The following is a 22766-nucleotide window of genomic DNA, read 5'->3' on the forward strand; positions in this document are numbered from 1 at the left end:
TCGATATACAATGTGCACGACAATAAATCTCCCACGGAGAAAACCAGGAAATCAAAGAAGACATCAGAAAAAAGTAAGAAGGGAAGTATGAACTCAAAAAATAATCTATGCAAAAGAAGACAAAAAATATATAAAATAAAGCAAGACAATCTGTACTACTAAAGTTCATCAAATGCATCATTACAACACAAAAAGGTGATCACTGCATTTTGAAACATTTTCGCTTTCAAAGATTGCATATTTATACTCCTGCCAAGATGAATCTGCTGATATGCAACAGCACTCTCACACATTTTTCCTTAGTAATCCCTTCAAGGTACAAGAGGAAATAGTGGCCATCATAACCATATCACCACCCATAACCAGCTGTCAGGGTGCCAGCTGTCTGCTACAGCTATTGGTCTATTTTGAAGCAGATACAAACTCAAGAGGACAGATCACATACCTACCTGAATCCTTCCCATGTTATCAAATACCTCTTAGAGCATATACAAGGTTTTGCCCTTTACGTCATTAAGTTTGCTACGGCTTCCCTTTCAAAAAAAAAAACAAACCTTCAATGAAATTACTCTTCCAGCTGGTTCATGTTTGTTAAATACTTAACTCTGCTATTCTAAAAAATATAGCAGCTAAGACTGGCACACTTCATCTTTCATGTACAGTAAGTCTACCTAAGATTTCCCCTACTTTCAGGGATGCTTTTTGAATCCTATGGAACAGAATTTCATAGCTCTAGAATAGATAACTCAGAAAATACTAGAAAATTCAGAATTGTTCATGGAACAATTTAAAAAAAAAAAGTTCCAGTGCTCTACTTTCTTCATCTATTCATTTATAAGACCAGAAACATGCAGTCAGCAGCTTTTACCCTTTTAACTACTTTATGTTGCTTTTCACCTGGATCAATAATACTTTTCACAAAAGAACATAAAGATTTCCATTGGGCTTTACTATTCACAGACTTCAGTTACGTTGCAATACAAAATGCTGGGGATGAAATTCTCACCTGTGACATCTGTACAATTATCATCAGAATCAGACTCTTCAGGATCAAACACTTGGATTCCTTGGGCCTGGAGTCTCTGAAGTTTTGCTTCTAGCTCTCGTTTGGCCCTCAGTAAGTCCTGAATCTCATTTTCTTTAGTTTCTCTGAAAATCTATAAGCAGGGAAGAAGAATGAAATACAAACCATAAACCTTTTAAAATTCAATATCAGGTCCTGAATTCATGTTATCTGCTTTCAGTTGGAAAATTAACTTTCTAGCATCAATTTAGCAGGCAAAGGCATGAAAATGTGAACAAGAAGCTGTCAGAAGCCTATAAATGAGCAGGAAAACACAGTTTAAAATTACTTATTTTTTAAAAGTTTGCCATTTTAAACCTTAGCATACTGTTCTGAAAGTCCAAAGCCTGCATTAGTATGGGAAGTTCATTAAAAAATGGTAAATAACTTTCTTCACCTTTTAAAGCGTACTGTCTTCTAAGATTACTACATGCTATAATTTGTATTCCTCCATGTTAGTGTCTTTTTAGCTTTTTTTACATTTACATATAATCTTGTATTTAGTTTTGATTGTTGTGGAAATTTAAATTTCCTAATACAGCAAGTGATCAAGGACCTCCAGCTGTTCTCTTTACAAAATATTACCATCATGTGGGGAATAAAACTTGAACCTAGATTTAAATTCAAAGACATGGAACCTTCAGGACTCATCTTTGTAAATAAGGACAAAATTGATCCTCTTTTTCAGTATTTGCCAAACATTAACACCTGTTACAATTGAAGACATCAAGAATCTTGAGAACAGCAGAAAACCAGGACCTATGTGCTATTTTGGGTTGTAAAAGTACCATCATCTGCAGCAAGGTAAAAGCAAACCCATCAACTTGGCCTTTCAAGTCACTCTTCTAGAAAGTGCAAAGGCTTTTGTCCTTGACTATTTTAGCAGCCAAAATAGCTGCACCAAACCACACTTTTCCTTAATGTAAGCCAAAAGTGTTAAATATTACAATGATATATATAAAATTTATTCAGAAAGAATGGAACGCTGTGTTTACACATTCCTTTACAATGTCTCAGTTTGCAGCCCATGTTTTCTTGGCACCCTTAAACATGAATATATTCCTGCATTCAAATAACACAGAAATTCAGTTTAAGATGAGTCACTGCATATTCTCCTTTTTATATTTAAAAAGTTATTTTCATTTTTAGCACGTAGTTTTACAGAGAAGTTTCGGTAGGATAATCTTAAACAATATAGGCAGCTATAGCCATGATAACTCATTTTTATTTTTAAGGAGAGGTTCTTGTGAAAGCTATTGGAGAAGAGTTCATTGGGGAAATGCATCAAGTGTCATGGACCTCCTTTTTGGCCATTTTCCCAGGAAAAAGAGAATTCTATCCATACCTTGAATTGCCTTTTGACCTTGTCTCTATCATGTTCAAAAGTAGCAGCTCTCTCCATGGCTTGGTATTTTGCTTCCAAGGCACTTTCTTTCTCCCTAAGTATTTTCTGGTAAGTCTTCTGAAGTGCCTGAAAACATTTAATAATACCATTTTATTTTTTTGTCTGAGTGAAAGCAATCACTGATAAATGCTTTTAGATTTACTTTCCAGGTCTGACTACAATGTTATCCCAGCATCCTTCCCAGACAGAAGATTTTAAGACTGCTTTGCAGGTGGACTACAATGTTATCCCAGTATCGTTCCTTGATAAAAGGTTTTAGATCACTTTCCAGGTCTGACTACACTGTTATCCCAGTATCCTTCGCAGACAGAAGATTTTAGACTGCTTTGCAGGTGGGACTATGCTGTTATCCCAGCATCCTTGCATGATAAAAGGTTTTAGATCACTTTCCAGTTCTGACTACACTGTTATCCCAGTATCCTTTGCAGACAGAAGATTTTAGACTGCTTTGCAGGTGGACTACAATGTTAACCCAGTATTGTTCCTTGATAAAAGGTTTTAGATCACTTTCCAGGTCTGACTACAATGTTTTCCCAGTATTCTACATCTTTCCTTACTCCAGGTGGGGTCCCTGTACCCAGCCTTGACCACTCCCCAACAGGTCACCAGGGTGGCACCAGGTCATGCACCACTTCTCCAGCATCTTGCCTTCCTTGGGAAGGAAAACCCATTGCCTTTCTTGGGAAGGAAAACCCATCGCCCCCATCGCCTTTCTTGGGAAGGAAAACCCATCGCCCCCATCGCCTTCCTTGGGAAAGAAAACCCATCGCCCCCATCGCCTTCCTTGGGAAAGAAAACCCATCGCCCCCATCGCCTTTCTTGGGAAGGAAAATCCATTGTCCCCATCGCCCTTCTTGGGAAGGAAAACCCATCGCCCCCATTGCCTTCCCTGGGAAGCGGGACACGACCTCGGGCGCGTCTCCTCGCCTGGCTACCTGCAGCTCGGCGCGCAGCCGCTTGTTCTCCCTGTCCAGCTTGGCCTCTTTCTTCACCATGGAGGCCACCTCGTTGTTTTTGCTGACGCGGAAGATCTCATACTCCTTCTTGAGCCGCTCGTACTCGGCCGCACCCTCCAGCTCCTGCACCGACGCCGTCGACTTGAAGCTGGCCCCGATGAGGCCTCCGGGGCGCGACCCCCCGACGCGCCGCAGCGACCCGCGCAGAAGCCGGGCCTTGGGCTTCACCTCCACCGGGATCTCGCAGGCTTCGCCGCCACCGTACGTGTCCTCGATCACCTCCCCGACCGCGCCGGCCGGGCTGACCAGCGACGACGCCGTCCCCATGGCGGGGGCGGGGGAGAGGAAGGGGAGCGGCGGGGCTGCTGCCCCGGTCAAGGCGTCAACAGCGAGCGGGGGCGGCGGGAGCCCCGGCGGGCGGTGGTGCCGGGGTCATGGCTGGGGCGGGGTGTTCCCAGCCGCGGACGCTCCCCTCCTCGTGCCGGGGGTGCTCCCCGCCTCTCCCCGGGGCTCCCCTCCTTTCCCCGGAGGATGCCCCCCCTTCTTCTCCCCGGGGCTACCCTCTTCTCCTCGGGGATGATCCTCCTCCTCTCCCCGGGGCTCGCCCCTTCTCCCCAGGGGCTGCTCCCCTCCTCTCTCTGGATGATGCTCCCTTCCTCCCCCCGGGGCTCTCCCTTCTCTCCCCAGGGCTCCCCCGCTCTCCTCGGGGGCTGCTCCCCCCTCACCGCCTCCCCGCGCCCTCCAGCGAGCCCGCGGGACGCGGCCGGACGAGGAAGGGAGGGCAGGCGGGAAAGAAACCGCCCCGAGAGCCGCCTCCTTCCCTCTCCCTCCTCCCGCTCCGTCCCACGGCGGCTCAGTCCCGGGAAACGCCGCTTGGAGCAGCCCGGGAAGGGGCGGGGGAAGGCGGAGCCGCGGCTGGTTGCCTGTTGCCGCTTCGGTACAGGTTACTGCTCGGGAAAGATGCCGGGGGCGCGGAATCTGCTTCTCTGAGGAGAAGTGGGGATTTCCATAGAATCATAGAATCACTAGGTTGGGAAAGTCCTTTGAGAGCGTCAAATCTGGGCCCCTCACCACAAGAAGGATGTTGAGGCTCTGGAGCGAGTCCAGAGAAGAGCAACGAAGCTGGTGAGGGGGCTGGAGAGCAGGTCTTACGAGGAGCGGCTGAGAGAGCTGGGGTTGTTTAGCCTGGAGAAGAGGAGGCTGAGGGGAGACCTCATTGCTCTCTACAACTACCTGAAAGGAGGTTGTGGAGAGGAGGGAGCTGGCCTCTTCTCCCAAGTGACAGGGGACAGGACAAGAGGGAATGGCCTCAAGCTCCGCCAGGGGAGGTTTAGGCTGGACATTAGGAAAAAATTTTTCACAGAAAGGGTCATTGGGCACTGGCAGAGGCTGCCCAGGGAGGTGGTTGAGTCACCTTCCCTGGAGGTGTTTAAGGCACGGGTGGACGAGGCGCTGAGGGGCATGGTTTAGTGTTTGATAGGAATGGTTGGACTCGATGATCCGGTGGGTCTCTTCCAACCTGGTTATTCTATGATTCTATGAAATCCACCCATACCTGTCCACTACTAAACCATATCCCTAAGCACTTCATCCACCCATCCTGGAAACGCCTCCAGGGATGGTGACTTAACCACCTCCCTGAACAGCCTGTTCCAGTGCCTGATAAACCTTTTGGCAAAGAATTTTTTCCTAATGTCTAATCTGAGCCTCTCCTGGTGCCACTTGAGGCCGTCACCTCTCATTCTATCACCTGTCACTTGGGAGAGGATACCAACACCCGCCTCACTACAACCTTCTTTCAGGTAGTTGTAGACAATGGTAAGGTCTCCCTCAGCCTCCTCTCCTCTAAGCTACACAACTTAGGCCTTTGCTTTAAACAACTTAGTTTTTGCTTTAAAAACAGGAGCAAAGCTGAAAAAATGACTTTATATTGGAGAGGGGCATATTTAGACTAGACATAAGGAAGAATTTCTTCAATATGAGAGTGGAGAGACACTGGCACAGGTTGCCCAAGGAAGTTGTGGCTGCCCCATCCTGGAGGTCTTCAAGGCCAGGTTGGATGGGGCCCTGGCCAGCCTGGTCTAGTGGGAGGTGTCCCTGCCCACGGCAGCAGGGTTGGAAATGCATGATCTTTAACATCCCTTCAGATCCAAACCATTCTATAATTCTCTGATTCTATAAATGGAAGCACCTCTGGTTCCCAATAGCAACATTGTTGAAGTTTCTTTCTCTTGACTTTATTTCATTTTAGGCGTTGTTGGTGACTCTTAACCAAAATCTGTGGGTATGAGGATCTGTGCCACAGAGAACTAGCTAAAACACTGGTGTATTATCAACAGTGTTTTACCCACAAAAGGCAGCACCGCACATGCGCTATGAAGAAAATCAGCGCTGTCTCAGCCAGACACACCACAGATGTATTTGTCAGAGGAGGACCTGCACTTTGTAAAGATCCTTCATGACTTCAGCTTTAACAGAAACAGACTGCTTTCCATCCCTGAATCCACATAATGAGGGATACAGTACATTGGCTGGTGCTCTGACAAATTTACTCTTCTAACTACCCCTTTGGGGTCGGTATGCAATCTGTACCCCTGATCCACAACAGAACAAGAACTCTGGTAATGTCCTATTGAGACGGTGAGGAGTTTTTTGGATGCATGTGTGACTTAGAAGCCCATGGACTTTTTGTGCTTTATGACATAGAGAGTTTTGTGCAATCATTCCAAATATTTTATTTGCTGTTTCTTAAAATTTTGCTGGGCTACAGTCTAAAAACATTTATGTGTCATCTGTAGGGGTATTGCTTTTGTCTTTGATATATCTGCTGTATTACTACATGATTTATTGCAGGAGTTTTTTACTCTCGGCTTTATTTCATTTTAGAAATTATTGGTGACGGTTAACAAACAAAATCTACGGATCTAAGGATCTGTCCTGTATAGAAAAGTACAGCTGCAGGAACTGGCTTTCTGAAAGAAGGTTGTTTTTTTACATGCATGATTAAGTTCAGCTCCAAGTTAGCAGCTATTCATTTTATAAAATAATATGTCTGTTATGTTAATGTCTATGTATTCCTGTAAAATTTAGTGTGCATAGTGTCCATTTTCTCCTTAGAGAGCAGGGCCTAACAGAGTCCAACACCTGCCCTGAAGCCCAGAGTCTGTGCCGCATCCTGGGCCAGTCTACACGTTTATAATTCCCAGTTCTCCTCTGCCAAATGGGAGCACAGGTTGTGCCATGAACTTCCGTGTGGTAGAGGCTTTGGGGGGGAATTATATCTTGCCACCCTAAAATAGTGACCTTTGAGACCAGTTGGCACACTCCAAAGAAGAACGTAGAAGAGTAGGCAGCAGGTCTACCAAGAAGTAAGTGCTGGGCAATGGTGCTGTGTCACACCCAAGTCCAGTGCCTGCACCTTGTCCTGCTTCCTGGCCTCACTGAATCTTGCCAGTTCTCCATTTGAAGACCTTCCCTTTCAGGAAAAAGGCACTCATGGATCATCTGCCCCTCAAATTATCTTTATGCCATTTCCAACTCTGCCTCTTTTAAAACACGCTGTCTGGTTCCTTCACCCATCCTGAGGATTTTAGAGGAGTGGATCCTTGAGGCTGAGGAGAACACCCATGTGTTCACGAATCTCAGAACCTGCCCTACCATCAGGGTGAAAAACAAAAATGTCACAACTTTAAAGCAGATTTTACCTTACGTTTGTGCCATTTTTGTTAGCCATAACTGGGGGAGTCATTTTCTCTTATAGGGGGAAAATAAATATCTTATATCCTAAATGTCTTTACAGTGATACATCTCTGATTTTCAAAATCTGTCAGACGGGGAAAATTACCTTTGTGTACAATAGAGAAAAAGTGTTTTATTTCCCTGAGTAAAAACACCGAGTTTGGGGAATATGTGCAGTTGCCCCTAACATTACCCCTTTGTTTTCATGAGGAAAAAATACTTTCTTGTCTGAATATAAATTATGATTACATTAATGATCTATTCCAGTTAAATCTAATTTCAGTGAAAATTATGGATACAGAATGTGTGACAATTGTGGAAAGGGGAAGAATGTTACTGTGTTTTCCCTAATATTGACAATAACATGGCCTATAAAGTATTAGGTGCTTCAGCAAATCAGCCTGTAATTCTGTAACAAAGCAAGGCTCTTGGTTTCCACATTAGCATGTTGGTTTCAGGCTGTTTCTCCACTTCACTGCTGTTTCAGCTCTGGGGATAATTAAAAATACATCCATGCTGGTGCTTGAACTGAATTGTTCTCATATTCTGCATTTGTGAAAGTCAAAATCTCCAAGCTTTAAGCCTAGAATAAAAAATGTAGTATTGTAAAAGCTCCTGGATTCCTTCTAATAATCCACTTGACATTAACAAATAGACTGGAAGAACTGTATATGCTGCTTCTCTAATGCTTCCTCTGGGTGCATTACAGAATTTTTATGGATAGTAGAGACCATATTAACATGGCCTTTCTAAACAGAAAAATTACACCGCTTTCTTATTGCTTCATGGATTGGTTTTCCTAGTGTTTAGAGATTAGAATAGCTTGCTTCAACATCTAATTCGTAAACTAACAAAGATGGCTTTAAATCGCCGATTTGGACAATTCAGAAAGAAATCCAACTGTTCATTACACAGATGTTGCAAATAGTGTCTCAGTATCTGAGCATGAGTGGTCTTAACGTTCAAAAATTAATTGACCCAGAAAATCAATTGCTGTAGAAAATATATTGAGTTCTTTAAAAATTGCCTTGTTGTATTACATTACTTTTTTAAGCTTCAATTGAAGCAGCATAATCCTTAGTCCTTTGAGGACATTGATGCTGGGTGAATTATGCCATAAAGTTCTTCACAGGTCAGTGAAGATATTTGGGATATCTTGAGTAGCTTCAGGTCTAACATTGCTATTATTTACCTAATTTAGAAAGATTATTAAGACAATCCATGTGTGAGATGCGATGGGTTAACCTTGGCCAGCAACTAAGCACCCACCAGTTACTCACTCACTACCCCAGCCCAGTGTGATGTGGAAGAAAACTGGAAGAGCAAAAGCAACAAAAACCTGTGAGTCAAGATAAAGACAGTTTAATTAGTGAAGGAAAGAGAGAAAATTTAAAAAACCAAATAACCAAAAAAACCAACAAGTGATGCATAGGTTGTCACTCACCAACTCTCACCACCGGACAGCCAGTCTCCAAGGCACTGCTACTTTGGAAAGACTAACTCTGAGTTTTATTGCTGAGCATCACATTATATGGCTTTGCTCATTTTGAGTCAGCTGACCTGACTGTTTCTCCTCCCAGCCTTTTTCCCACCCCAACCTACTTGCCAGCGGGCAGAGTGAGAAGCAGAGAGGGCCTTGATGCTGTGCAAGCACTGCTCTGCAATAGCTAGAACAGTGGTATGTTAGCAACACTGTTTTCCCCACAAATATCTTCAGCACCACACAGGCTGAAATGAAGAAAATTAGTAGCTCTGTCTCAGCCAGACACAGCACAGATGTATTTGTCAGAGGAGGACCTGCACTTTGTAAAGATTCTTCATGACTTCAGCTTTAACAGAAACAGACTGCTTTCCATCCCTGAATCCACATAATGAGGGATATAGTGCATTGGCTGGTGCTCTGACAAATTTACTCTTCTAACTACCCCTTTGGGGTCGGTATGCAATCTGTACTCCTGATCCACAACAGAACAACTACTCTGGCAATGTTGCCCTACTGAGACAGTGAGGTTTTTTTTGGATGCATGTGTTACTTAGAAGCCCATGGACTTTTTGTGCTTTATGGCATAGAGAATTTTGTGCAATTATTCTAAATATTTTATTTGCTGTTTCTTAAAATTTTGCTGGGCTACAGTCTAAAAACATTTATGTGGCATCTGTAGGGGTGTTGCTTTTGTCTTTTATGTATCCACTATATTACTACATGATTTATTGTTGAAATTTCTTGCTGTTGGCTTTATTTCATTGTAGGACCTGGCATTCTGAAAGACGGTTATTTTTTTACATGCATTATTAGGTTGAGCTTCAAGTTAGCAGCTGTAATTTTTACAAAATAAAGTATATGATATGTTATTGCCTATGTATTCCTGTAAAATTTAGTGTGCAATGTCAACATAAAACAAGATAAGAGGTAACCAAGGAAGGTTTGGAGATTAGAGGTTGCCACAGATTGACCACCCTTTAAAAATAAGAGTTGCTCTTATTGGAATGAATGTCGATAATGACCTGAAAACAGAAGATGCTTTAGATGGAAGGCAGCTAAACAAATATCTACACGGTGTCCTTTTTGTTAATTCAGATGCTGGAGTGATTTTTAAGACTATATACCATAGGCAAAAGCAAAGCCCTTTATCACTATTAAATTGTTCGTGCCTGCACTGAATCAAGTTGATATTTTTTTGTGATCTCATTCATTATTCAAAAATACCTGTGTCTGATGGAACACAGTTAAGAGAGTGCTCTTTAGGACATGCAGTGAAAAGATGTAGAATGGTAATTTTTAAAAGATTAGTTTTGTCCTGGATTATATATGATTCTATTCTCATCTTATTCAGTGACAATGAAGACCTTGCTCTAAAAGGTTGTTTGCTATTGAGTTGTTCTTCTTGCTGCCTTTCCCCAATACCTCTATGCTGAGCAGTAAGTGCAAGCCTGAATAAGCAAAATTACTTATGTACTTACTCGGCTTCTTTATTTTATATAACATGAGGCCCAGTGTAACACACAATGAAGACATGAGGTTCAACAAGGCCAAGTGTTGTCCTTACCTTTCTTGGGTAAGGGTACGTCCTATACCTTTCTTGGGTCAATCTGTGGTTTCAATACGGGATACATGATTGAGAGCAGCCCTGCAGAGAAGGACTTGGGGGTATTGTTTGTTAAGAAGCTGGACATGAGCTGTCAATGGGCACTCACAGCCCAGAAGGCCACCCGTGTCCTGGGCTGAATCAAAAGAAGCATGGCCAGCAGGTTGAGGGAGATGATTCTCCCCTTCTACTCTACCCTTATGAGACCCCACCTGGAGTACCATGTCCAGTTCTGGAATCTTCATCATAAGAAGGATATGGAACTGTAGGAACAGGTCCAGAGGAGGGCCATGAAGATGATCAGAGGGCTGGAGCACCTCTGCTCTGAGGACAGACTGAGACAGTGGGGTTTGTTCAGCCTGGAGAAGAGAAGACTCTGGGGGGACCTTATAGCAGCCTTCCAGTACCTGAAGGGGGCCTACAAGAAAGCTGAGGAGGGACTTCTAACAAGGGCATATTGTGATGTGTCAAGGGGGAATGACTTTAAACTGGAAGGGGGAAGATTTAGATTAGACATTAGGAAGATGACGAGGATGGTGAGGCACTGGCACAGGTTGTCCAGAGAAGTTGTGGATGCCCCATCCCTGGAGGTGTTCGAGGCTAGGTTGAGTGCAGCCTGATCTAGTGGGAGGGGTCTCTCTGCCCATCATAGGGTTGTTGGAACTGGATGGTCGTTAAGGTCCCTCCCAACCCAAAACATTCTATGATTCTTTGAAGTCAGGGGGAAATTTTCAGTTGAGATGATCTGTTTTGAATCTGACACTCCAGTTATGCCAAAAAGTCCAACACTGCCAGATCTTAGCTCTGAGCAGGAGAATTACTTTGTTGCTTCTGCTGTCTTGTGACACCTGGATTTTGTTCATCTTCATGAAAAGCATCTGTCTCTGTTCTCCTCTGAGACCTTCAGGCTGAGGGAATATCTACTAGATGGTGGGGAGGCAGAGGACACCTTCCCTTTTTCATGTGACCCAGCATGGCTCAGGCTATATCCATCACTGTGACTGATGTAGACTTCACACTGTCCTTTTTTTGCACAGTTCTGCAACCTGACATGAAATTGCATATCTGGGATTTGAGCAATTTGAGGTGTTGTTAGTGAGTATAGAAGACAGAATAACTCAGAAATGGATTATAGTTTATTATTGGGTAAATAAGTTAGAAGATTATATTCATAAGCAAGACTTTATCATAAACTTAATTTTTAGAAGTACAACTCTACAATTGAAGTCTGAGGAAATTGCTGAAAACCCCATGCTAAGTCTTGATAGGCTTATTTATGAGAATCTTTAATGCATCTGCTTTTTGTTTTCAAGCTGAAACTTTTACAACATTCAGGTGTTTAATTGTAAGCTGCCGAACAAATTCAACCTTGGGGCATAGTTCTAAATTCAAATAGCTACTGAGCTTACTGTGTTTCACTGAGTAATTTTACTGTAGTCTGCCAAGCTGAGATCATCAGCTTATTTCAAGAATCCATTTGCTGAGAGACCTGAAAACTACTTGGAGCAGAAATGATGAAAATTATAATGAAGGAGAGGACGTCTAGTTTTAAATGCTCTCATCACTTTAGATGCCATAGCCCGTTGCCACTAGAGGACAGCAAGAACTCAGCAAAAAAGGGGTTGTGTGAGGAGGTGGGAGAAAGAGAGAGAAGTTGCTGCCACAGAGTTAAGACAGGATTAGTTCAGAAGTGTCTACTGGGACGTGTTCTTGCCCATGGCAGGGGGGGCTGGAACTAGATGATGTTTAAGGTCCTTTCCAACCAAAACTATTCTATGATTCTATGATTCTATGTTACCCACTTCTAGCTGTAATCAAGCTTCTCTAAGAATTGAGACAGTTTTGGAAGATTTGTTGCAAGGCAATACAGAGGAGACACTTAGATAAATAAAAGCCAAAATTTTAATGTAGTTCTTTGCTTATCAGACATAGATAATGTTATTTGAAAAGTGCAGAACTAACCAGTTCTGAAAGCCATGTTCTGTTCCATTAAATATATAGATAGTTTTATATGGATTTCAGTAAGAACAGGGCTTTGCTATGTAATCTTAAATAACTGGCAGGTGTTGTGATTTGTGATGAAGGAATAAGATGCACTTACATAGGAAGGTTGTTACAGTCCATTATTTAGAACGGAAATAATAGTCTGAACCCACTGGAAATGAATCTTCTGCTTCCATATCCATTACTTCAGCCATATTTATGTTTGTAACTTGTAATGCAAGGACTTGTTAAATGTTTCAACATAAGCTATAAGAAATGGATTCAGAACAATGGAATTCATAGTCGGAACCGAACTTTTCACCTTCATGGCCTCAGTATGTCAGACAAGATAAACTTTAATGGCCAGTCACTCAGTGATATTTCTCCATTAAAAGTTCAATAGAGGCTTTGAAGCGACCTTAGTTTGTCATAACTCTGAACTGGGTTTTAACTGAAAATTCCACAGTGACTTATAATCCTAGCATAAAGAGAGCTCTTGAACATCCATTTTATCTTCACTGAATCATCACTGAACTGAGAAGGACATCTCAGATTTTGCAGTCTCATGGTCATTTCGTTCCAGGCCAATTGGATTAATATTTTGTGTGGTGACGATGCTGAGAAACAACAAATCTTGTTCACCAGAAAAGCAGGGTGAAATGGAGGGAAATGTCTAAATAAACAGCAAAACTGAGAAATATTAATGACAAGCAAGCTGTTACTGTGCTCTTTACTACTTCAGCCCAGAGCCACTAAAACTACAGTGATTCACAACAAGGGATGAATATCTTACAGAAGAAATGTGTTGAAGAGTGTGTCTAATAATTTTTAAAGATCACTTAAGAGTGTTTACAAAGCCTTCAATAGGACACAAGTGAAATTTCCTGAGTACTTTCATGTTCCTCTTGTATTGTTCATACGCAGAACATCTGCCTTGTTGGCAGAGCTGAGTGTCCCAATAGCTTACCTTGATCTGGATTTGCAAATTAGGCATCCTAAATGTGAACAATTTTCTTCAAAAACACATGTGGAAATAGTGCTGCCACCCAATCCGAAAGGTTGATACCTGAGTGGGTTCACTGGCTTCTTAACCTGCAGCTGTTAGATCCTGCATCTTGTGTTTCCAGAAGGGTGTCCTGACCAAGAGGCTATAGAAAGGAACTCCTCAAAGGCTTGGACCTCCTGCAGCTGTCTGGGGAGAACTAGCATGTCATACGTCAGAGAGTTCATGGTTTATGGGGCCAGAGAGAAAGAGCTATAAGAAGAATGACTTTCTAATTCACTGACTAGGATTCCCCCTCTCTTCCAGCAAGCTAATAAAAAGTTATCTGTCTGCAGATGGACTCAGCTATACCCACATGAGGTTGAAATTAATTTATTTCATTTTAGATATCTGATTTAGGGAAGCACCTGAGATCTCAAGAGTGATCAGGTATAAAACATACCCATTCTTCATCATTCCATTAGGAACCTACCATGTCTATCCTTCAGTATTCTGTCTCTGATCAAGTGTGACTCTCTCCCTGCAGTGTCTAGAGAAATCAGACATTTAAATTCATGGATTGCACCACCAGAGCAAGAGGTCTAAGAGTCTGGTGTGACATTACTAGAAGATGCCATACATAAGCCTCTTTCTAGAACAACCTTTATTCAACAATGCAAATGGCTACAGTTCACAAAGGTATCAACTTAGTAACGTTCTTAGTCATGCCTAATCTGTAATCACGTCAAAATTTACATTGATATCCAAGTGGCTAGTTCCTACCTGCCATTTTTTCTTGCAGTTGATGTCACTTTTCTCTTTTCATGAATGAGACATTTTGCACTTATGAGTTATAAGGACAGTCACATAGATTTTTTTTCTGTCTTGATCAAATGCAGAAGAGATTGCATTCATATCCCATGAGAAGAAGGTTGTTCAGAAATCCCCATGTTGCTAGGGTAGTGGTAGAAGGGCCAACAGAAGCATGGCATGTGGGATGTTGAATCCCAGCTTTAAGAAGATAAATACCAGAAAGCTCCTCAGAAGTTCTTAGCATGTACATTTGAAACTCTGATTTCAGCTCCAAATATGTCCCTGTAAAGAGCCAGATGCTCCCAACTCCTGCCTTCCAGAGGAGGGTCCTTTTCTTCCAGCTGAAAATTAAATAAGTTCCTTTAGTTTTTCACTGAGCCATCCAGTTTGAATTGTGTAGCTAAAAGTGCTCACTGTTGAGGGGTGCTGTTGTATTTTCTTATTTGACCTGCTGAACAGGCTATCATTTCAAGAAATTAATCTGGATAATGTGGAAATTACTGCAATGAGTGAAGAATCTTAGGTATTTTCCATGGAGTTCATGTTGTTAGGCAGAGCATGTAGATATTTGTGCGCTACATAAATTCTGCATGTGTGAGCTGAATCTGACAACCATATGATGTAGAATTTTATCTCTAAACTGTTGTGTGGCATATTTGTGCAGTCCGTTTCTATAGTTTCCTAAAAAATTGTTGGGCTATTGGGCTATCAGGGTTTTTTTTAGCACTTCTTTGTTTTTTGTATTTAAATTCTATATATGAGACATGTATTGAAACTAAATGATATTTCTCTTTTTATAACTGCAGCAGATTCTGAATGTCCTGCGGCTATAACTGAATGGCACACAGAGAGATGAGATAAGCATTGCATAATAGGAATGGCTAGAGAATAGCAGAGCTGCATATACTCTAAACATTTGTCATATAAAAATGTGACTAAAATGAAGAAAGATTTTGTGGTCAGATATATATTAAATTAAGTTACAGCTTACTTAAAGCTATGTTGTGGCGTTGCTGAATTTAGAACAATGGGCTATAATATGTTAAAAGGTCTAGGTAATTTTTCTCTGAAACCTGTGAGCATGTCATTACAGTAACTCTCCTGGGAGTACTTTAGATTGAAGTTGTAAAGTTCTGTGATTACATTCCAGGTTCATGCCAGAACTCATCTTACTTAAGGAGTTTTGTTGCAATAACCTGTGTCCAGAGAGAATGGGAAGAAGGAGAAAGACTTGTCCATAGTGCATATGGCAGAAATGTGCACTTGTGGAGTTTTTAGTGGTATTTCAGTTGGTACCTCATATCTCCACATTTGAAGTGGCTCCAGATTTTGAGTTTTGCATAGACATATGTATCTGGAAGCAGGTTATATTTATTATTGGGTAGGAAATGTGGCTGTGATCTTATGAGCTTCTGGAAGGCTGATACTGGGGAGTATTTCCATAGTGCAAGTGGTACAAGCCCTTATCAGGTGGGTCTGATTGGTTGCTGTATAGTGAGATATGCTGAAGATTGTCCACTGTGCACATGCTACTCAGCTCCACTGTGCCTATGCTAATCAGCTCCACTGTGCCTCTGCACTGAGTTTGATGTTGTAGGAAGTGCCAACTAAACATACATCTGTTGTACAGATATCAGTTTTGGGCCCCTCAGAACAAGAAAGACATTGGGGTGCTGGAGCACATCTGAAGAGCAACAAAGCTGGTGAAGAGTCTGGAGCACAAGCCTATGAGGAGCCCCTGAGGGAACTGGGGTTGTTTAGCCTGGAGAAAAGGAGGCTGAGGGGAGACCTTGTTGCTCTCAAGTCGCACCAGGGGAGATTTAGATTGGGTATTAGGAAAAATTTCGTTACCAAAAGAGTGATCAAGCACTGGAACAGGCTGCCCAGGGATAAAACCAGATAGCTACTAGTATTGCCTCTTCACTCTTACTACTCAACTGCAAGTGTTGCAACAGTGAGACATTTCTCTGCATTCCTTTAGGTATAGCTCCGTACCACAAATCTGACTCTTGTCTGTGCTTCATCCCCCTAGGTCCTAATTCAGTCTTCTGTCTCTTTTTTTTCTTAAAAATCCCATACCCATAACTGTTTCACGTGAAGAGCCATCACATATGGTAAAGGAGAGAGGGGAAAATAAAAGATTTGCTTTTGACTTGGGGTCAACATAGATGAAAGCATCTTTGAGAAACTGGAAGGCTGCAGTTTCTCTTATTATCATCTCTGTGGTAGGAAGCAAAGCACAGGTGCCACAAATCTGGGAAAAGACAATGCAAAGTGCTTAGTGTGAGGTACAACCTTTAATATCTGCTACTATTGCGAGTGCACTAGAAAGCTGTCTTTGCAGTCACAAGGGCTAAACTCCTTTCATAAAGCTTCTGCTCTGCACAAAGAAAGCAAATGGCAATGAGGAGATGTAACTCCCCAGAGCAGTTTCTAACAAACACAAAGCAAGCAAAGCCTTTTCTGTATTTTTCTACTTGTTTTTTAAAGATCTTTTATATTGAGTTCAAAGGAAAATAGACTACTAAACACCTTTTCAATGTGTTTATAAACAGCAAGTTGTCACTTTATTCTTAAACAAGGTAAGTAAAGCCACAAATTGCAAAGCTCAACCCTGTCAAAAAACATACTGCCTTTAAATCAGAAGAAACATTTCAAACTGCGTCTTCAAAATATTTTTACTAGAATTCTGCATGGCAATCTTGGAAACAGTAAACCTTCCTAGCTTTAAATTGTTAAATGTCAGAGCTGGGCTTATGTTGACAATGGAACTAAATGATGAACAGCACCAATTGAATGACCTTTATTGAGTAAACAATTTGTTGCAGTCTCTGGTGAAGCCTTTCAGTTGACATGACTTTAGATTAGGTGATACAGAATAAACACTACCGATATCTAACATTAAAGGAAACGTTCAAAATATTACTTTATTTCCTCCCTCCCCCCAAAGCCTGTCACTCTATTCAGCTGCACCTGGTAAAGAAAAGCCCAACAGTATTTGAGACATTCAGAGTTTTCTTTGAAAATTAGTCCACATGGAAGAGATTCAGAGTAAGGGCAACCCCTGTTCTTCCTGCTACACTTACATTGTGTACACAGCTGATGGAAGAAACTAATTGTAGTTTCTGGATTAAGGCCATGTTGTGTCAGGAACACAGCTAGCAATGAGCTTTTCTTTTCCCCCACAATACCTGAATAGTTTGCAAATTAATTGGGCACAAGGGAAGTACCTTTTCTTTGGGGTATTGTGAATAACACTTCCTTGGTGTATCAGAAGCACTGAAGCGGGTATTGATATCTAGCAATCAGCAAATGTAGGTGCTTGGTTTCAGAGAGCAATCTCTGCAAATTCCTCTGTTGGCAACACGGCAATGACTTTTGGGAACAGCATTCCAGGGTACTTAGCCATATTCTCTGCAGGAATTGCTAAGGAAATGAAGCTGCATCTCTGTCCTCCTTCTGTTGCAGTTCAGGACATGGTATTAACTAGAGTAACTTGTGGCCCTGGACTGGATGCTGCAGTGTTTGGGTTTGTCTTTTCCAACACGTCTTTGGTCAGCCTGCAATACAACATGGTGTATAGATGGCACAGTTTGTTTTTCTGAGCACAGGTGACTCTATGTTCATATGATATGTCTCCTTTAGGCACCAGACAGTTTTCTCAGAACAGCATGAAAGTAGAATATCATCATAAGTCTGCACCTCACAAACAAATGATAAGAGCATAGATGGGATGTAGTGCCTCTAGCCCACAGGCAATGAGCAACAGAACTGAGTGTGCATTTTATTCGATGATCATAGAATCGTAGAATAGTTTGGGTTGGAAGAGATCTTAAAGATTGTCTAGTTCCAGCCCCACCCCTGCCATGGGCAGGTACACCTCCCACTAGATCAGGCTGCCCAAGGCCCCATCCAACCTGGCCTCGAACACCTCCAGGGATGGGGCAGCCACAACTTCCCTGGGAAACCTGTGCCAGTGCCTCACCACTCTCATAGTGAAGAAATTCTTCCTAATGTCTAGTCTAAATATGCCCCTCTCCAATGTGAAGCCATTCCCCCTTGACCTATCACTACATGCCTTTGTCCCTCTGCAGCTTTCTTATATGCCCCCCCCATGTCAGCCAATTCCCTGAGGACTCTGGGATGCATTTCATCAGGTCCCATAGACTTATAAATGTTTAGGTTCCTCAGGTGGTCACAAACCTAGTCCTCCTCTACAGCAGGAGGGGCTGTTTTGCATTGACCCAGGAGGGGTAAGGAGGGAGGTTGTCAGTGAAGTCTGAGGCAAAAAAGTTGTTAAGTACTTCAGCCTTCTCCTCATCTGTTCATACAAGGTCCCCATTTTCATCCATCAGTGGGAGTATGTTCTCCTTAACCTTCCTCTTCTGATTGACGTACCTGTAGAAGCTCTTCACTTCCTTTGCAAAGTTCAGCTCCAGCTATGCCTTGGTCTGTTCTAGTCCTAGGTTCCCTGTCCCTGCTTGCGCTGCCTGTACAGTTCCCTCTCCTCCTTTAGTTTAACCACCAGGACTCAACTCAGCCACACTGGTATCTTCCCTTCTCTGTCTAATTTCCTACATCTGGGGACTGAGTGCTCTTGTGCATGAAGCCTCCTGTAGCCGGAGGAAGACTTCATCAGTAAGCTCTCCTTGATCAGGTAGCCTGTAGTATACACCAGCCATAAGGTTACTGTTGGTTCCTCGGGCTTATATTCTGACCCACAAGCTTTCAGCCTGTTCATGGCTGCTCTTCAAAGACAGCTCTTCACATTCTATCCATTTCCTGAGATAGAGGGCAACGCCTCCAGCCCTTCTTCATGGTCTGTCCCTTCTGAACAGCCTATGGCTATCAATAGCCACACTCCACTCATGGAATTCATCCCACCAACTTTCAATGATGGCAACCAGATCATAGCTTTCTAGTAGCATGGTAGCTTCCAGCTCTTCCTGTTTGTTGCCCAGGCTTTGTGTGTTTGTATGGAGGCACTTCAGCTGGGCTGTTGGCTGCATCACCTTCTTAGTGGAAGACCCTTTATTTCCTTTAAGATGTTTTGTGGAAATTTCCTTCCTGGCATCTACTACCTCAGGAGCCTCCCGCTTGTCTCCACAGGACTTCAACTATCCTGCAGCATCCCCAGCATGCCCTAGGGCAGCAGGTGGAGGGCCCATACGAGCACCCCATCCCTCCAACCATTGTGTGTCCTCCTGTGTCTTGTCATAGGCAAGCCTGGTATTATCCTCCTCCCCTTCACATGTAGTTTAAAGCCTTATCAATGAGCCCTGCAAGCTTCTGAGCAAAGACCTATCTTCCCCATTGAGAAAGATGGCTCCTATCTGATACCTGTAAACCTTTTGCTGTGTAGGGCATCCCGTTGTCAAAAAAACCCAAAGTTATTGTGGTGACACCAGCCATGGAGCCATGTATTAATAGACTGGACCTGTCTGATCTTTACAATATCACTGCCTGTAACTGGAAGGAGAGAGGAAAAAAAATCTCCTGGGCCCCAGATTCCCTCACTAGCCATCCCAAGACCCTAAACTCTTTTAATCACCCTTGTGTATGTATTGCAGCTTCATCACCTCTCACATGGAACAGCAGTAACAGGTAGTAATCTGATGGCCTTACAAGACTGGGAAGTTTCCTAGCACTATCCCTTGCCTGGGCTCCTGGGAGGCAAGAGACTTCCCTGTGAGTAGGGTCTGCTTGGCACATCGGACCCTCTGTTCCACTCAGCAGAGAGGCTCCTACAACCAAGACTTGCCTTTTCCTTATTGTGGCAGTCATAGTAATATGGGATGTGTGTCATTATGGTCTCGGCCCTTGCTGTGATGTAGATGAATTGTCACCCACATTTTCCTCTGGTCTTTTTTCCACATCTAGAGCCTCATATCTGTTGTGCAGAGGGAACTGAGGAGGCATGGGCAAGGAGCGGGTTCATTTTCTGCCCCATTGATGGACTTACTTCCACTTACGACATCCTTTTAAGCTCCTGCCTACATCCTGGTGGGAGGAGGATACCAGATCCCTTTGATCAGGGGCTTTTTCTGGTGGCTGTTTCTGCTTCTGTATCTGGGAGTTCAGGGTGTGGTTCCCCCAGTATCTCTTGTTCAGACTCCTTGATGCTCCTCAGCCTCTCTAATTCCTCTCGCAGCTCTGCCCCCAGGGTGAGATCTTCCACCTGCTCGCACCTTACACAGCTGTTGCCCCTGCTGCCCTCTGTTTCCAGTGCAAGCTGGTGGCACTCCATGCAGCCGGAAAACTGGATGGGTGCATGCTTTCCTGGGAGCTCAGTCTAGACTGACATTTCCCTTCTGTCAGGTGCACAGGATGCAGCAACTTGCCAGGTGGACACCATGGCTGGGCTCCCTCTCACTGACTGAACTCATCTCCTTGAGCACAGAAACTGCACCCTCCCAGCACACCCTGCCTTCACAAACTGCTCTTGCAAACAGCTTGAGCCCACCCTTCTGACAAAGCCCATCTGTTTACCCGCTCCTGTTCACAGCGCTCTGGTCACTATTGCTCCCTGGGGACCATTTAAATCTCCCACAGTTTCTGCCAGGACTGACCTCCACATCAGCCACCAAATAAGAACTGGCTCTTCTGGGAGTCAGGAGGTGCCCACCCCTCACTCCCTCCGGGGTTCCTGGGCTTCTCCTGCTCTGCCAGCCACCCCTTTGCCTCGATCTAGTGCCCGGTTGCAGCACTTACTGTGCCTTCGATCCACGCTGACTGAGTGTTGCTGCTGGTTTTGCTGCGTTTAAATAATGATGGTTGGGTAGATACTGTGTGCCTGGTAGCAGGTTCTGATTTTGTATTTCAGTGCAGTCATGTGAATTTTGATAAGGTTCAAGGAGCTACCTATTTGATTAGTCGCATCTTAGGGACATTTTTATACGCTAAATATTGGAGTATTTTGCTCTCTTATAATGTGTTTCTATTGTCATCAGGGGAGAAGAATTGGAGTCTTCCTTTGTCAGTTATTTAAAACAAACTGGTGAAAAATGTGTATACTAAGCAATCAAATCCATACTAAAATGTTCATCTTTTCAATTCTGTGCTAATAAATAGGGAATTTAGTTATAACCATGAACAATTAAACATAGAAAGTAATCAGCTGTGTGTCTGTGACATGAATTACTTTTTTGTCAACTTGAAACCTATCAGTAAGTTTATCAGGTAAAGATAATGGATTTAGACATGCTCATGCTTCTGATAGTAATCTAGCTGTTTAACTCCTTTCATACGTTTGCTCTTAATTATCTGTCATATTCATAATATATGATCTAGTTTTTCGAAGCATAGAATTCCGTACATTGTGCCTCATCTGTTTTCTTTTTAAGTTTTGTTATAGAAAACTTCAGAGCAAAGAGGATCAAATTGTACAAATGTATAAACCTACACAAAGTGAGTGATTGAGAAAGCAGTATACATCCACTGCAAACCAATATCATCACTTCACGGAATTCCAGACGTGTGGAAACGATGTGAGATTGTTTGATTTTTCCAGTAAGTGATGCATGTTTATTTGGTTACCAGAGAGAGCTAACGTTCATCTAAAATAAGCTGTGCAAGGCTTTATATGCCTGCCAGGATGCTTGTCAGTGTTCAAGGTCATGTGGCTGGGTGACCTGCTAGAGCTCTCAGGACAGCTGAGGTATTACAGGAGAACAAAAGGACCATAAGAGCAGGAGGCTGCAGGGGAGCCAAGGTAGAAGTAGGAGCTTTCCCCGGGGCAACACGCCTGGTTGTAAGCAAGGAGGTGAGAAGTGGATATTAACAGAGCTTCATGCAGCTACACTTCCATATGGTTAAGCAGCTGTGTGCTTGCTGCTCTCACAAACACATTTTGCTCTTACAGCTTGCAGCTGATTCATTCAGAGGTGCGCTCCAGGCCATAGCATAATGAAGCAAAGCCTTACTTTCTGCTTGGGTTGTGATATTTTAATTAAACATCAAGTAAAATATTAAAACAATCTTTTAAATTACTTAGAAGTCTAACTTAGTTTTTCAGCAGATTTCTTAGAACAATGTTGAGTTGTTGTCAGACTATTTGAGCCAGTGTGAAAATGGGGCCTAAATACCTGTATCTAATTTGTACCCATATTTCTTTACTTCTTTTATTTCTTTAAAAATCCTTGTGCTTGCTAGGAAATGTAGAAAAAGAGAGATATTATTGTTACACTCTTCCCTTAAATCACTCAAGATGGCTTTGTGAAGCTGAGTAGTAAGAAGTAGTATTGGTGAAAGAGAGTAGGAATTTAACTAAAAGTGTAAAGGAGAAACCATATGGTACACATATTAAGTGCTCCGAGAATTTTTTTCTTAATACATGATTCTTTCCTAGACTCATAACACTGAGCAGATCTTTCTGTTCTTCATTTTTGTATCTTAAAATTCCATGTGATGATTTATACTACTTACCTTTTAAATCTTCACTCATGTCTTTTGCAAATACTGTGTTTCTTTCGATGAAATGAATATTTTTGTGTGTGTTACTTGGTTTTCTTTTATTCTCTTTGATTACTCTTGCTTTACTTTGCCATAGTGCTTTAGCTAAGCATTTTAAAATAATACATATTAAATAGACTTGAAAATAAAACATGGAATACATTTGGAAGATTTTAGGAAGATGGTGACATTTTAAATGCAGCTAAGGCATGTGTCTTCTCTGGGTGACAGAATATACTGGATAACAAAGTTATAAAAAAATATGAGATTATGTAATATTTAGATTTCA

The 22766-nt window shown here is 42.6% G+C and overlaps 1 protein-coding gene across 1 annotated transcript in view; it reads right to left on the minus strand.

Annotated features, from left to right (window-relative positions):
- NPHP3 (nephrocystin 3) overlaps positions 1 to 3804 on the minus strand; it is a 28977-nt gene extending 25173 nt beyond the window's left edge. The window contains exons 1-3 of the mRNA XM_069860032.1: positions 3404 to 3804; positions 2409 to 2534; positions 1007 to 1157 (exon numbers count right to left, since the gene is read on the minus strand). Coding sequence (XP_069716133.1) covers positions 1007 to 1157; positions 2409 to 2534; positions 3404 to 3751 — 625 coding nt within the window. The 5' untranslated portion in view covers positions 3752 to 3804. The remainder of the gene's footprint in view (positions 1 to 1006; positions 1158 to 2408; positions 2535 to 3403) is intronic.
- Positions 3805 to 22766: the final 18962 nt, after the last annotated feature.

Source organism: Phaenicophaeus curvirostris, chromosome 6 (assembly GCF_032191515.1).
Source record: "Phaenicophaeus curvirostris isolate KB17595 chromosome 6, BPBGC_Pcur_1.0, whole genome shotgun sequence".
Lineage (NCBI taxonomy): Eukaryota > Metazoa > Chordata > Aves > Cuculiformes > Cuculidae > Phaenicophaeus > Phaenicophaeus curvirostris.